This window comes from Terrapene carolina, unplaced genomic scaffold (genome assembly GCF_002925995.2).
Source record: "Terrapene carolina triunguis isolate 2854851 unplaced genomic scaffold, T_m_triunguis-2.0 Scaffold179, whole genome shotgun sequence".
NCBI lineage: Eukaryota > Metazoa > Chordata > Testudines > Emydidae > Terrapene > Terrapene triunguis.
In genome coordinates this window covers 10,069,593-10,084,161 of record NW_020664530.1, presented here as the reverse complement: position 1 = coordinate 10,084,161, position 14,569 = coordinate 10,069,593, and the positions used below count along the sequence as shown (strand labels likewise).

The following is a 14,569-nucleotide window of genomic DNA, read 5'->3' as shown; positions in this document are numbered from 1 at the left end:
TAGCATTTGCTGTGTGTACCAGGAATAAACAGTCCAGTAGAATGAGTGTTAAGTGTGAAGTATTTGGGAGGGAAAAGTTGAATGTGTGTAGTATCTATTGGCCATTGTGTTTCCTGGTAAACTCATTTAGAACACTAAGCCCAGGTCTACACTAGCGGGGGGGTCGACCTAAGATACGCAACTTCAGCTACGCGAATAGTGTAGCTGAAGTCGGCGTATCTTAGGTCAACTTACCTGGCCGGGAGGATGGTGGCGAGTCGACTGCTGCTGCTCCCCCGTCGACTCCACTTCCGCCTCTCGCAAGCTGGAGTTCCGGAGTCGACGGGGAGCGCGATCGGGGATCGATTTTTATCGCGTCTACACTAGTCGTGATAAATCGACCTCCCATAGATCGATCACTACCCGCCGATCTGGTGGGTAGTGAAGACCTGCCCTAAGCTACTGAAATAAACCCTCCATTCTGAGAAATATGGATGTGTTTCAGTTAGAAGTTGGTAGTAGTACACATTTATTACAAGATGTACTTTTGTTGTTTTATGCTTATTTAGGGATTCTAAAAATGGCATCATAAAATGTCCTGGTTTTGAAAATGTAGTCACAGACAAATAGCAGTATTTTAGCAGACGATACCGTTATCTTCAGACACTGAAGTGAAATCACACAGCCTTTCGGTCATTTTATCAAAGTGCTTTTTTCAAGGAATGTGAGTCAATAATAAACTCCAAGCAAAAAAAGTTAATGTGTATCTAGAGCTGTTAATAAATAAATAAAGGTTTTAAAACAATTCCATTAACTCTCGCCAAATCTAGTCTTTGTTTGCTGTCATTTCAGCAAAAAGTCAGCAGGCTCTTCTGACATCACTGTAATTCTGTAAGCTTTGCTAGACATAGCACTATCAGAGCCCGATATTTTTCATTCCTTTCACTCTGCCTACCAGGCTTTAAAAACAATTACTAATGTACTGAAACATACTGCCTCTTAGCAGGTCAAAGTGCTTTACTTGAACAGGAAATTTTGTCTATATTGTGCATTGACTTTTATACACAATGAATGGGGCTCTGTTGCAGTCATCCCACATCTACTGTAAAATTGTATAGCTTATATCGATAATTTACTTGGGTGGTAGCTGCTGTTCAGAGTGAATGCTGCAATATAACTAAACAAGTAAGGTGTGCAGCTTTTCAAGGAGAGCACTGAATGATATTGGAGGTTGAAGCTTTGAAACCTAGCTCTGGAGCTGTCTGTCTCACTTTTTGTAGAGGGCTGTTTTTCTTAGAAGGCTTGTAGAAGAAGGCACTGCCACAAATTTTAAAAAGATCAAAATAGAGTACAGGTGGGATGGTGGACTGTATAAAAGGTAATGGTAGAATGCAAACATCGGATGTCCAAGCAAGTGATGTAATACGACAGAGGGGGGCACTATAGTACAGCTCTTAAAGCAAGCGGTAATGTATTTTTTCCTTTGTGAACTGTTAGAAAGCCAACAAATATCGTGTTATCGGCTTTTTTAAGTTAATATATTTGTCATCTCAAGTGATGGCTGGTTACTGATTGCACACTGTTACATGGCTCTGAGATAAAGAAACACTTACCCGAGGTTTCTCAGGAAATGTAAATAATTACTGGAGTCGGAATTTGTTGTTAAATTAATTCTTTGTTAAATATATTGTCGGCATCAATGCAAGACTTCTCAAAACTAAGGCCGTGACTCAGGAAGACATTATTTCTCAGGAAAGCACTTAAATATGTGCTTAACTTTAAGCATATGCTTAAATTCCATTGAATTCAATAATATTTAAGTTAAGTCAATAAATTAAAGTTGTTAAACTTTTCCTTAATTTTGGGGCCTTTTGTATCCACAGTAAATGTGCACTTGCCCAAGCAGAGAATTGTGCCTACAAACTATGCATTCTGCATGCAAAAACATGTAGTTTACACACAATTTTTCTCATGTGCAATTTGCATATGTTGTGGGTGTGGTTATATGTCTAGGTGCATGTGCATATATTTTGCAGGCACAGAGCAGGTGCCTAGTTTTGAAAAGCTGACCTAAGCATTTTTATAGTATTGTTGCATAATAATTACTGTAAATGTATAGATATTGAAAAACATTGTGTAAATATTGAAGTATGATATTTTATAAATGATTATTTAATGTTCTCTTTTTGTACAATAAACACACTAGAAGAAGTAGACAAGTGAGTGACTCTAACTTGCAGGGGTATATTACTAGGCAGCCTTATAGCTACCAGTAAATGTAACTTCTGGAGTGATCAGGAAAATTCTTTTAGGGCTTATATCCACTTACACTAGAGAATATAATAGGGGATGAGTAATGTATAAAACAGTTGAATATGGTAGTTGCCAGCACTGCAGTAATATTAGATTTGAATAAAGTGACCCTGCAACTTTGCTTTCTAGCACTATAGTTGAAAAAAATTGAGTTGTGTCTAGTGAAGAGAATAAAACCAGGCTGTGTTCTTCTGTAGATAGGTATCATTTTGTAAAGTCATAGACAAACTTTAAAGCAAGCACTCTCTTTGTAAATGTATCACTCAATGGAAAATTTAACACTTCTTTTTAATTGGGAATACACATACATTCTTTTTCCTGTATGAAGTTATTTCTCTGTTATTTGGAAATATGAAATTACAACACAGTCTGTACTATAACAATAATCTTAACATAGCACTTTTCATCCATAGATCTCTAAGTATTTTACAAAGGAGATCAGTACCATTATCCCCATTTTACAGATGGGGAAACTGAAGTAAAGGGAGATCACCTGGCAAACCAGTGGCAGAGCTGGAAATTGAACTCAGATTTCGTAAATCTCCCACCCTATCCACCAGGCCACACTGGCTTCGTAACTAATATAACATTAATCATGATACTGAGAAAGTTTTTCAGACTGATATTTTGAGCATTGAAGTAGTGTGAAAAATATTGCATTTAATAATAGAGATTAAAGGGACACCGCCAACTTGAGTAAATATGGTCCATTTTAAATATAAGTTAGTTAAAATTAGTTTTAGGTACGACACCTACTTCTGAGTCCCCCTGCAAATATGTGTGCTTTTACAATCTCACATTCCTGTTTTTCACTCTCCTACTGCGGCTTGAAAGACCCACATAAAAGGCAAGGGAAATAGACTCTTTATAAAGTGCTGTGAAGTGGGCAAAGTAGACAAACTGGAAAAAAAAATGTTTCCCTATTTTCTTTTTAAGTATAACCTTTACTATAGTTGCTAAAACACAAATGTAGATAGAAATCTGATTTTTTTTTTTTATTGAGAGTGTCCCTTTAAAATTGCAAGCTTACAGGAGCCTAGAAAAAATGGGCATGCTTTGGACCAAATTTTGGCTGCTGTAGCACAACTGCACAAGGGAATGAGAGGGGAAAACAATACAGGGAGCCCCTTCCCCACGTTGCTGCAACATAGCTGGCAGCCGTAATACAGTCTCCTGCTGTCCAGACATGCAGGTAGACTCTGTTCTTTTAAGAGAGATCAATTCCTTACAGGCAGGGTCCCTCCCCTTGTGTGCCACTTGGTGGCTGGAGGGTTGATTTGGGGGCAGGTGGGAGGGGCATGGATCCCCTAGACAGGATCCTCAGGGAGTTCATTTTCTCCAGCACACTTGGAGGCAATATGACAGCTCCTGGAGTCTGTAGGGAAAGGCTTCCTGCCATCATCACTCATGCAATGCAACTATTCACTTCACTCCAGCACAGCTGTGGCTGTAAAAGAAGTGATTAAGCCCTTTGACTTTTGCAGAGCTCTGGCTGCTTTGAGTGAAGGTGTTACATAAAATTGTATGTGCCTATGTCAGGCAGAAGGTCAGGGAGGCAGAAGCTGTCTTCACTTCAAACAACTGGAATCTTAATCACAACAGTTTATTAACATCTTTCACCTGTTTAATATGCTTGCTCAGTTGGACAGAGATGATTAGCAAAAGTCAGCAGCAGCAATGATGAAATCTGCAGCAAAAAATGTGTGTATGCATCTAACTTAGTCCATAGACTGTCAAACTCAGGGGTCACAGAGAGGCTTCAGCTGGTGAGAGCCAGCGTCCATTTCCTTGGAGCTAGCTTGGGAGAGTTGGGGATGGTGGGCGGGGGCGGTCCTGAGACTTTTTCAGCTTTAGCAGGAGTTCCTGGTACGGGAAAGTTTGAGAACCCCTCTTTCCCAAGCAAAGGCTCAGCTATCCAGGAAAACGCCATCCATTTGCACATTGAGGGAGAAAAAAATATTCTAGGATGGAAGCTTTACAGGAGTTAAGAGACCTGAGTGGGTTTTGTTTGATGTAGTCAACTCTGCTTCTTTCTACCTGTGTTGTTCACCATCCAGTGTGCATAGGACTTGACAACCTCTTCATTTCTGCTGGTTACAATGTTGCATAAATTGAGTCTTGCTTTTTAAAAGATTGTAATGAATACGGCTGCACAGTGCTGTGGTACACTAGGCGTCTTATGGTACTCAGCAGGGCGCCAGTTGTCTCACGACTCAAAGGCAAATGGTGTAGGTGCTTCAGCTGTGAGGCCCTAGCACTGCTAGCACAGGTAGATCCCAGTGAGCACTAAGTTACATGGCTAAGTGAAAGGGTATTTTACTAGAGCTGGCAAAGTAAATGTTCTAGTTACGGAGGCTTCAAGGTTCAACACTTCAGGTGGCCTCTGGGGGCACTCCAATAGAGAGTTCGGGCTCCTCAGAATGGACCTTAATATTATACAAGAAGATCTGGATGACCTTGAAAACTGGAGAAATGGGATGAAATTTAATAGTGCAAAGTGCAGGGTCATCCACTTAGGGACTAACAACAAGAATTTTTTCTATAAGCTGGGGATGTATCACTTGGGAAGTGACAGAGGAGGAGAAAGACCTAGGTGTATTTGTTGATCACAGGATGACTATGAACCGCCAATGTGATACAGCCATGAAAAAGGCTAATGCAGTCCTAAGATGCATCATGCGAGGTATTTCCAATAGAGACAGGGAAGTGTTAGTATTATACACGGCACTGGTGAGACCTCATCTGGAATACTGTGTGCAATTCTGGTTTCTCATGTTGAGAAAGATTAATTCAAACTGGAACAGGTGCCGAGAAGGGCTACTAAGATGATCTGGGGAATGGAAAACCTACCTGATGAGAGGAAACTGAAAGAGCTTGGCTTGTGTAGCCTAACCAAACAAAGATTGAAGGGAGATATGATTGCTCTCTAAACTCATCAGAGGGATAAATACCAGGGAGGGAGAGGAGTTATTTAAGTTAAGCATCAATGTTGACACAGGAACAAATGGATATAAACTGGCCATCAACAAATTTAGGCTTGAAATTAGATGAAGGTTGCTAACCATCAGAGGAGTGAAGTTCTGGAACAGCCTTCCAAGGGGAGCAGTGGGGCAAAAAATCTAATTGACTTCAAGACTGTACATGGTAAGTTTACGTAGGGGATGATACGATGAGACTGCCTACGATGGCATGTAGCCGATCTGCAACTGCTAGTAGCAGATATCCCCAGTGGCCGGTGATGAGACTCTAGATGGGGAGGGCTCTGAATTAGTACATAGAATTCTTTCCCAGGTGTCTGGCTGCTGGGTCTTGCCATAATGGTCAGGGTTCAACTTCCTGACCCCAGATATGATGGTCAGGAATTATCCTCTGAGTCAGATTGGCAGAGACCCTGGGGGTTTTTGCCTTTCCCTGCAGCATAGAATATGGGTCACTTGCAAGTTTAAACTAGTGTAAATGGTGGATTCTGTGTGACTTGATGACTTTAAATCATGATTTGATGACTTCAGTAACTCAGCCACAGATTATGGGTCTATTACAGGAGTGGGTGGGCAAGGTTTTATGACCTGCAGTGTGCAGGAGTTCAGACTAGATGATCATGAATGGTCCCTTCTGGCCTGAAAGTCTGAGAGTCTATTAAAGGCAAATAAGTAACTCACAGATTTCCAGGCCACGATCAATATATCGTATGTCTCATTGGGTGCCCCTCTGCATAGTCTCTTTGCTGCTTCAGCAACAGGGGCGGCGAACTATATGGGCCTGTGGTGCCCGTGCTCCAGGAATATTCAGGGCCTGGGGGCCCGACTCCACTAATGTTCGGGGCCGGGTCTCTCCTCCGGCCCCGCCTGCCACCCGTCGCCCCCGCATGCCTCACCCATAGCATCTCCTGACCCCGCCTGCCATGCCCAGGTGATTTAAAAGGGCCCCTGGCCGCCGCCGCCACCACAGGCAGCGCAGTGGGGCTAAGGCGGCTTCCTGCCCGGCACCACTCCTGGAAGCAGCCGGAACGGCCCTATGGCCCCTGAGGGGGGAACGGGGTCTCCGCGCATTGCCCCCGCCCTGAGCGCCGACTCCACAGCTCCCTTTGGCTGGGAACTGCGGCCAATGGGAGCTGTGGGGGCAGTGCCTGCGGGCAGTGGCGCGTGGGGACCCCCCGTCCAACCACCGCCTAGGAGCCGCTTCCAGAGGGGTGTGCGGGTTGTTTTCAGGAGCCGCCCGAGGTAAGTGCTTCACCCCTCACCCTCTTCCGCACCCCAACCCCCTGCCCCAGCCCAGAGCCTGCACCCCACACCCAAACCCCCTCCCAGAGCCTTAGGCAGGTGTGGGGGAGCGGTCTTGGATCCGTTCTGGGGACCACCAAAAATTATAGAGACCTGCCTCCCCTGTCCAGCAGTACTTCCTGAGCAGCTCCTGATAGCATGTGGCTCCAGATAGGTGTAAGGTCCCCTGCAGTCTCTGCTTATATATAATTGTTATTTACAAGTATAATAGACCCAAAAGAAAGGGCTAACACCTGGATAGAACATACTGACCACTCCCCCAGTGACTCTGGTTCTTTGTCTGAAGCAACTTTCTTCTGGTTTCTGTCCTTTTAAGATACTGAGCTAGCTGCTGGCTCTGTGTCCCTGAGAGTTCTCTTCAGGCTCCTCTATATTCTGTCGCTTGCTGCTTCCTGCATAGACCGGTATCCAGATGTAACGTTTGCTACGCACAGCCTGCTGCACATGTGGCTCTTCACCTTTTCCTCCCTTGGTAGGGTTCCCACTCTGCATGCAGCTCCTCAGCTTCTTTCCATCCTGCTTCCCTGCTCTGCCCTTCGCTCACCATGCAGACAAGCCCATGTGGCTCCTACCTCATGATGCAGCTCTTCCATCAGCCCTCCAGCTCCCCTGCTCTGTTCTCAACTTGTGTCACAGCCTCTGCAGCTTGTCTTGCTCAGACCTCAGCTTTCCCAGAGAAAGAGGACAAGTTTGCTTCCTGGGTCAGGCTTTTCCCAAGATTTTCCACACTCTCTCCCCATTGACGGGATGAGCCTGCACCTGCACCCTGGAGAGTCACAAGGTGGGGAGTGGATATTGATGCTAAACGATGAGCTAAAATTTTTTATCTGCTCAGCCGATTCATCACAAGATGAACCCGTAAAACTCCAAGAGTATAGCCCTCTCCACACAGTGGATAATATCCCAATAGCTGAGGAAAAGGGAATCAGAGAAGACAACTACATGTATTCACAATGGATGGTATACAATCTTGCTTTCTATGAAACTGTGGTGAAATCTCTTCATCCCAAAGACCACCTCTGCCAAGCTAGTTCAAACAATGGGGGGCAGCTGTGTATAGTTGCATGCAAAACATACATTACTGTGTGCTCTGCAGAAGATGCTAATTGCTTGACTTGTGAGAGAGAAGGAGTTTGTAGCAGTTTTGAAGCATGTTTGCTTCTCCTTGGTCTGTTTTCCCCCTCCTGTTATGGTCGAATGCTGATGAGCCATGTACCGTGCAACCCATATCATTCATTTTTTGAGCAATAAGTGAAGTCATCAATCCTGGTTACCTGTTGCTGCTAACAGGGACAGGAATGAACAGATCAGTATCATGCTGACTCCAAATGCACCTTACATAGGTAATGAATTATTTGTTTTCCTTGTGCTGAAGTTGACGGGGGGTGGGTGGGAGGGGAGGCAACAGCCTATGCTGCCCCCTTTCCCACAGGAATCAGGTATAGTGTTGTAAAATTATAAACCCAGAATTAAAAGCAGAGCTGTCTGTGTAAGTTTGTTATTCAGGAAATAATGTAATACTCATCCGCCTCTAGAGCTCTGCCTGTGCTGTGCCACAAGGATCCATCCTCTCCCCCATTTTATTCAGCATCTACGAAAGCCACAATGAGAGTGTGTGAAAGTGCATGGACTAAAATGCCAGTGAATGTGGGAATTTGCAGACTGGATCGGATCCGTGTGCCATTTAGTCCAGTATTCTGTTTCCAACAGTAGCCAGCATAAGATGAACCCAGATCTATATCAGCCCCACATCAGATGCAGACAACACCATCTCTCACTTATCCAGGGCCTTGGCTGAGATCAGAAAGTTGGAGGATGATCAGGAATAATGTGTCCCCCCAAATAGAAACTTTATGACATAAGTAATAGAAGTAGCCTTTATATAGCTATAGAAAGCCACTAAAAATTGTTTCCCATGGCTGATAGTATAGTCTGATGTGGTCACACTGTTCCTGGTTTTCCATCCATTTTGGTATTTAAATTATTGAACAAGTCTTGTATAACACATATAGGCCATAGAATCCTTAATCTGAAATGTTTAAACTTCAGTATAAGTGGACTTGACATACCAATTCAGGTCAAGCTGACTTTTTGGTTTTGAACACTGGCAGATCCAAACCTAGATCTCTTTCCTTTGCAATTAAGGAGAGTGTAATTTGTGTTTCCTGCCTTTGGCTGAGTCAGGCTGTATATGAAAATTGACCGATAAATAAGATTCCTTGTTCTGGGCCTGATTTGGTGAGCACTTTCAACTCGCACTGCATTCAGTTGGATTTGAGGCCACTCAAAAGCTCATGGGATTGGGCCCTCAAAGAGAGAGATATCTTATTTCTTTATTTTATTCTTTTTATTTCAGGTGGTGAAACCCTGCTTCCTGCCAATCAACTACGAACTGGTAAGTGAATCTGACAGTACTGATGTCAATCAGGGGAAGAGTGCAGTTAAAGGACCAGCAGAAGTATTCATACCCACCCAACCCTTACAATCATCTACCTCTGTCCTGCTGCGTAAGGTTGGGCAAATCACTTCTCGCTTCTGTGCTTCAGTTTAACCCTCTGTAACATGCTGATAATGATATTTACCCATATTGGGTAAAAAGCATTGTAGAAGTGCTGCTTCATTATTCATTATTATTTCATTATAGTCAAATGGTTAAAGACTGAACTGGTGATTCATTGGGTCAGTTACCAAAGGCATTAATAAAAATTGAGTGAGGACTCTAAATTTGGCCCAATAATTTTATTTATGAGCTAATCCCCTGCTACGGTGTTGGGACTCTGCACAACGTTGGTATAAAAATCAATAAAAGTATTGCAATAAAAAAGCAGCCCCTTCCTACCTTACATCTATAGCTTACAATATTAGTCTTACCGAACATCTGTCATGATACCCGCCGTCATAAGACTACCTTTTAGTTGCTAGAATGCAGAATCCGGATGCTATTTTCTTTTGTATTTTTATGCATAACTGGAAAATTTGAAGGGAAAAAATCCCTTGTTGCTGTGTGTGTTAAAAATGTGAAGTGAACTGGAGTTACTTCTGAACTACCATCTGTATAATGGATTACCAATCACTAGCATCAGTGGGCTGACTGCTCTTGGGTATGTAGGTTTACATGAGAAGACAGTTTCTGTATGTCAGTCTGTGTGAGTGTGTATGTGCTTCTTATCTATTTGCATCGTTTGTTCTCCGAGCCTTTCTCAAATTGCTGAGCAAACCTGAAGGGTTGAGAGCCAAAACATGAATACTGTAGCATGCTCCTAAGTCTCATACAGGCATAAGATTCAAGGATCCCCGGCTATGCAGTTGGGGATCAAGACTCTCTCTGAATTCCTGGCTTTCCATTGATTTTTGTGTGTGCTTCATTCAGCAGCAGTTTAACATTTACTAGTGATGGCATGAGGGGCTCTTTAATCCGTGGGTGGTACCTCTAAAAGGTGCCATGCCGTCTTTAGGAAGTCCATTTCTCTGTAGTCCCTGGTCTAATGTAAGGCCTGTTGAAATCAATAAAAATTCTAGGCACAGTCTTTTGTGTGTCAAATTGATGGGATTTGGAAGAAGGAGACTAAATGTGAGCTGGCTCCCCTTGATTACACACAGTAAAGTGTTAACAGAAGTGATTTTTTCCCCTCTTCATAGTGGGCCTTGCTCATTATGCCATCCCATGTGAGGTGGATGAGATGGCACTGTCATCCAAAACTCTCCTGGTCCAGGCAAATGAGGCTAATCACAGTTTCTTCCATTTGTTCTGGTTATTAGCAATATTCCTGATCTCTTTGGGGTGTGTTACCACTGAATTGCAAATTGGGCTTGCTCTACTAGATTCTCCTGATCCATATAGGTACAGGTATGGCCTGTATTAACTCATTTTCATCCTTTTTTTTTCTCTATGAAAGGATGAGGGTATTGGGAAGTAGGTGACAGAACTCCTGAAGTCTGTTGGTTTGTATGAAATAACTAATTAGGACAAATATTTCATCAAAGCAAGTCCTTGAAAGGATTTTGGAAACACCCCTCATAATTTATAGTCTCTCTGAACATTAAGGCAAGTGATTTACAAGCAGTTACCTTTCTGTTACCTCTCTATATAACTGTCATACCAGCTCAGCCTGCTTCTGTTTCAAGTGGACACAAAAGTGCAGTCTCAGAACAAAGCTAACTGTTACTGGTATTAGGCAGGTAGAAGATTCCGATTTTATTTGGATTAGGGGAGGTGAACACTCAGTGGGATTATTTAGACTGTAGACTCTTCAAGTCAGATACTTTCTTTTAATCTGTACAGCACCCAGCATGATGGGGCCCTAGGTGCTACCATAATACAAATAAGTAACAGACAACTTCTAAGATAGTTCTCCAGTTAGTGGTACAAACATGAAACTGAACTCAGTGAAAAATAAAGATAGTTACAACACATACCTTGCAGTATAAGATCTTATCCAGTAATTTAGTAGTGATCATTTGATAACAACACATATTTTTTCTACTTAGTTTCTTACACTCACCCATAACGATTGTCTGAGCATCTTCCAGCAGTGCATTAAATGATGTGACCAGCATCTATCTATCTTTCTTTCTCTCTCTTCCCCCACACCCTGGTAGAAAATTGTAGGTGAATTTTTTTTAACATATGTTGTACTGTGTGTTTTTATTACTGAGGGCAAGGTTGAAGATCTGCATCTTGCACTTGGAATGGAAAGTGGTGAAGTCTGTGGTGGTTCTTAAATCCTGCAGGATTTTGCACCACAATTTCAGACTTTTATAGTTCTGTTTCCTACCCAAACAAGCTTTACCAGTGCGGTAAACAATTCTGTTGTTTAGGAGGAGCAGAGCTGTCTACTTTATGTACTGATCCCAAGCTTTAAGTGATTTTTTTTAGGCACCCCATTTTCAGAGCACTTGACAGAGATCTTAAACTTGAGATGTAATGAGTGAAAGGATGTAGTAGCCCATGTTTTGCCAATTTATGATTTGCCACTTAAACACAAACTTATCTGTATTTATCCCAAGATATGCAGCTTTTAGTAACACCATTTATTCCTGGGAGAATTCTGTGCCAAAAAAAATAAAAAATTCTGGGTATAATATTTTAAAATTCTGCATAATTCTGCAAATGTTGTCAAAATAACACTATATAATCACACCAGTTTCAATTATTTTGGTAATTTATTTTAAAATACCTATCAGCAACTATGTCTAACAATACAGACACACACAAAAATTCCCCTTGGAGTAGAGAGTTAAAGAAATCCCTATGACAACCCAGTTCCTGTTTTTCTGTCCCGTCCCCGCCCAAGTCCAGCTGGGGTGCCAGAAACTCGCATCCCTTCTCCCCCCCAGAGCCCAGCCATGCCCCCCCCCCCAGCCCAGACACTCACATCACCTACTCTCCAGAGCCCACTCAGAGACCAGCTGGGTCCCGGGCTAGCATGGAGTTTCCCTGCATGCGGCCGCCTCCTCCTTCCTTCTTCAGGGCATTCTGGGAACTGAAGGTGCTGGGAACCCTCCAGTCCCTTCTCCCCGCCTTGTCTTCTATTTGTGAGCTGGGCTCTGCTGGGTCCAGCAGCCCCCAGTGGCAGCCAACATCTCTGCAGCCCATTTTGGTGGGGGAAAAAGGAAATTCTGCCTGACCAACATTAATTTCTGCAAAATTCTGTATTGCGCAGTGGTGCAGAATTCCCCCAGGATTAACCATTTGGTTCCCACATAGAAGTAATTAATGCATGGCTATAGTATAAATTATTAAATCCATCTAACCTAACATAGTTGTTGCCAGCATAATCCTCCTGGTGGTTTATACTGAATACTGTAATTCAACTCTCACTGGCATATTGGCTGGTAGATTGTTGAAGCTAATGAAATTTACATACATTTTGTTTCTTCCGAATGTGGATTTTATTGAGTATTTTCAGCTTGAACGTCCGTTTCCAAAGAAGCTCTTTCTCCCCATTTCTCATAAACCAGACATCTTGAAGCTTAGCAGTGACATCAGGGCCCTCATGTATCAACTCACTGCAGCTGTTCAGAGTTTTAGGAGCTGAAATATAAGCCAGCTGTTGTTAGGTGTTCACATACTACTTGCTTTACATTGTCATTTCAGTTACTCTGATTTGAAAAGGGAGATTTTACTATAGCTCTTATAATCCAAGTCAAATGAAAATAATAACTGTTCTTTTATGCGTTTTATTTAATTGGATTAGATTTGACGCAATTGATTTTGCTAACATTTTTAGGGACACTATATAATGGATGGTAGGAATTAAAATTGATCTTGAGTGCTCTCATTTTATTTATTTGTTTATTTTGAAAATTGAACGTAGTTGAATTTTATAAAAAAAGATTTAAAATTAAAAAAGAATCAGAAGGATGCATGGCCATATACATTATGGGTGAGAACCTTGCTCTTACTCTGGCCCATTTATCAGGGGGGAAAGCGACCCTTAAATCCCCAGTTGTAGCCGGGCGAGGATTCCCCAGCATAGGCACTGCCTTCTAAGAACCCCATGGCGATCCCCAGCATATAGACAAGAAGGGGATTAGGAGGTATGTGTTGGGAATGGGTCCACAGCATGTAGCATTGCAGAGATTCTATGCATTGCTGCGACCTACAAGGCAGCCATAATTTAGATAGGCCACCAGCCTCTCCATCCTTGGGAGCATCTCAGGATTGGGATGGTGCAAAGGTGGCATAAAGGATAAAGCCACCATAGCTCCCCCTTCCCCTGTGCTGTGAGTTCTGTGCTGTACCTCTTAGAGCCTCTTAGCACAGCATCTCACCCAATGCACGGGTTCTGAACCAGTCTTTGGAGGGCAGTTTGGCACCCAAATATGCAAGGGATCTGAAAATCCTACCTGAGCTGTGCTGGTGCTACCTGAGCTGTGCTGGTGCACTGGTGCAATCTTATCTGAGTGTAATGTCTCAGTGGTTAAGCTGTTATGTAGAGGTTTTGTTCAGTTGCTTTTAGGAAAGAGCACTGTGATGGGGAGTAATTGGCTTAAAGGTTATGGACAGTGAATGTTGGTCAGGGAAGAAGTCAGAAAAGAATAGAGAGAGAAAGATGCCAATGAAAATAAAATAAATTAAAAATCAAAATCATACTAAGGAATAAGATGGTCTTCTGTGCTGCCTTTGAGAAGAGCTTGTGTTTAGTGTAAAGGGAAATCAGCAGTATAACCAAATGAACCGCTTTGACACAACAGTCAGTGGAATATATATTGAGCTACAGAATTATTGTATGTTCTTGTGTATGTCCAGGTCTAGGAGTTGGTATCCTGTCTGGCTGTGAAGGTTCTTGGGGTGCCCAGGACTGAGAGTCAGCTTTCTACTCCTTGCCTCCAGCAAGAGGGAGACTCACTGGTGCTTAATTGGGTGCTAGCTCCCTGACACCTCCAGCCTGTTAGCCACCCAAACAATCTCCTTTGGGCTCTGCCAGCCCTTCCTTTGCCTTGCAGGTTAACAGTAGGTGTATCCCAGCCCCTGAGCCCCTTTGAAGACTTCCCCCTGTAGTATTCAGCCCCTTATCCACTAAACACCCATAGTAATACCAGGTCTGCTATTGCCAAGTGGCAGTGTACACTCCAGCTTGTTTGAGTCAGCCTAGGATCCGCTTCTTGAACAATACCGTAGCACTGAGTTATATTTATAGTGAAAACAATCATAAGTTTATCATCAGAAATTGAGATTGTGAGTAAGGATAATGGAAACAGAAGGGTTACATATAAAACAAAATCTTAACATGATTTCTAGAGACTCAACTTAACTTTAACAGGGCTAAGCATCTAAGCTAAGTTCTCACCCCAAATGTCCTTTGCAGTGTTTCCAACCAAGGCATAGTTGGGATCCCATTTTCATGTAAACGTGCTGTCTGTTTACCTCCTTGGTGCAGAATAACAGGTTTTCTTTTTGTCTTCCCCTTACATTCCCCAAAAGTTCATTGTCTTCCTCCAGAGACAGGGCAGCCCTCTGTGGTTTCCTCTCCAGTATCCGGTCGCCCCCTTGG

The 14,569-nt window shown here is 42.8% G+C and overlaps 1 protein-coding gene across 1 annotated transcript in view; it reads left to right on the top strand.

Moving 5' to 3' along the window:
* The window catches only part of LOC113406998 (serine/threonine-protein kinase D2-like), a 180,045-nt gene that overhangs the window by 149,611 nt on the left and 15,865 nt on the right, over nt 1-14,569 (top strand). Inside the window, exon 5 of the mRNA XM_026654031.1 lies at nt 8,929-8,967. Coding sequence (XP_026509816.1) covers nt 8,929-8,967 — 39 coding nt within the window. The remainder of the gene's footprint in view (nt 1-8,928; nt 8,968-14,569) is intronic.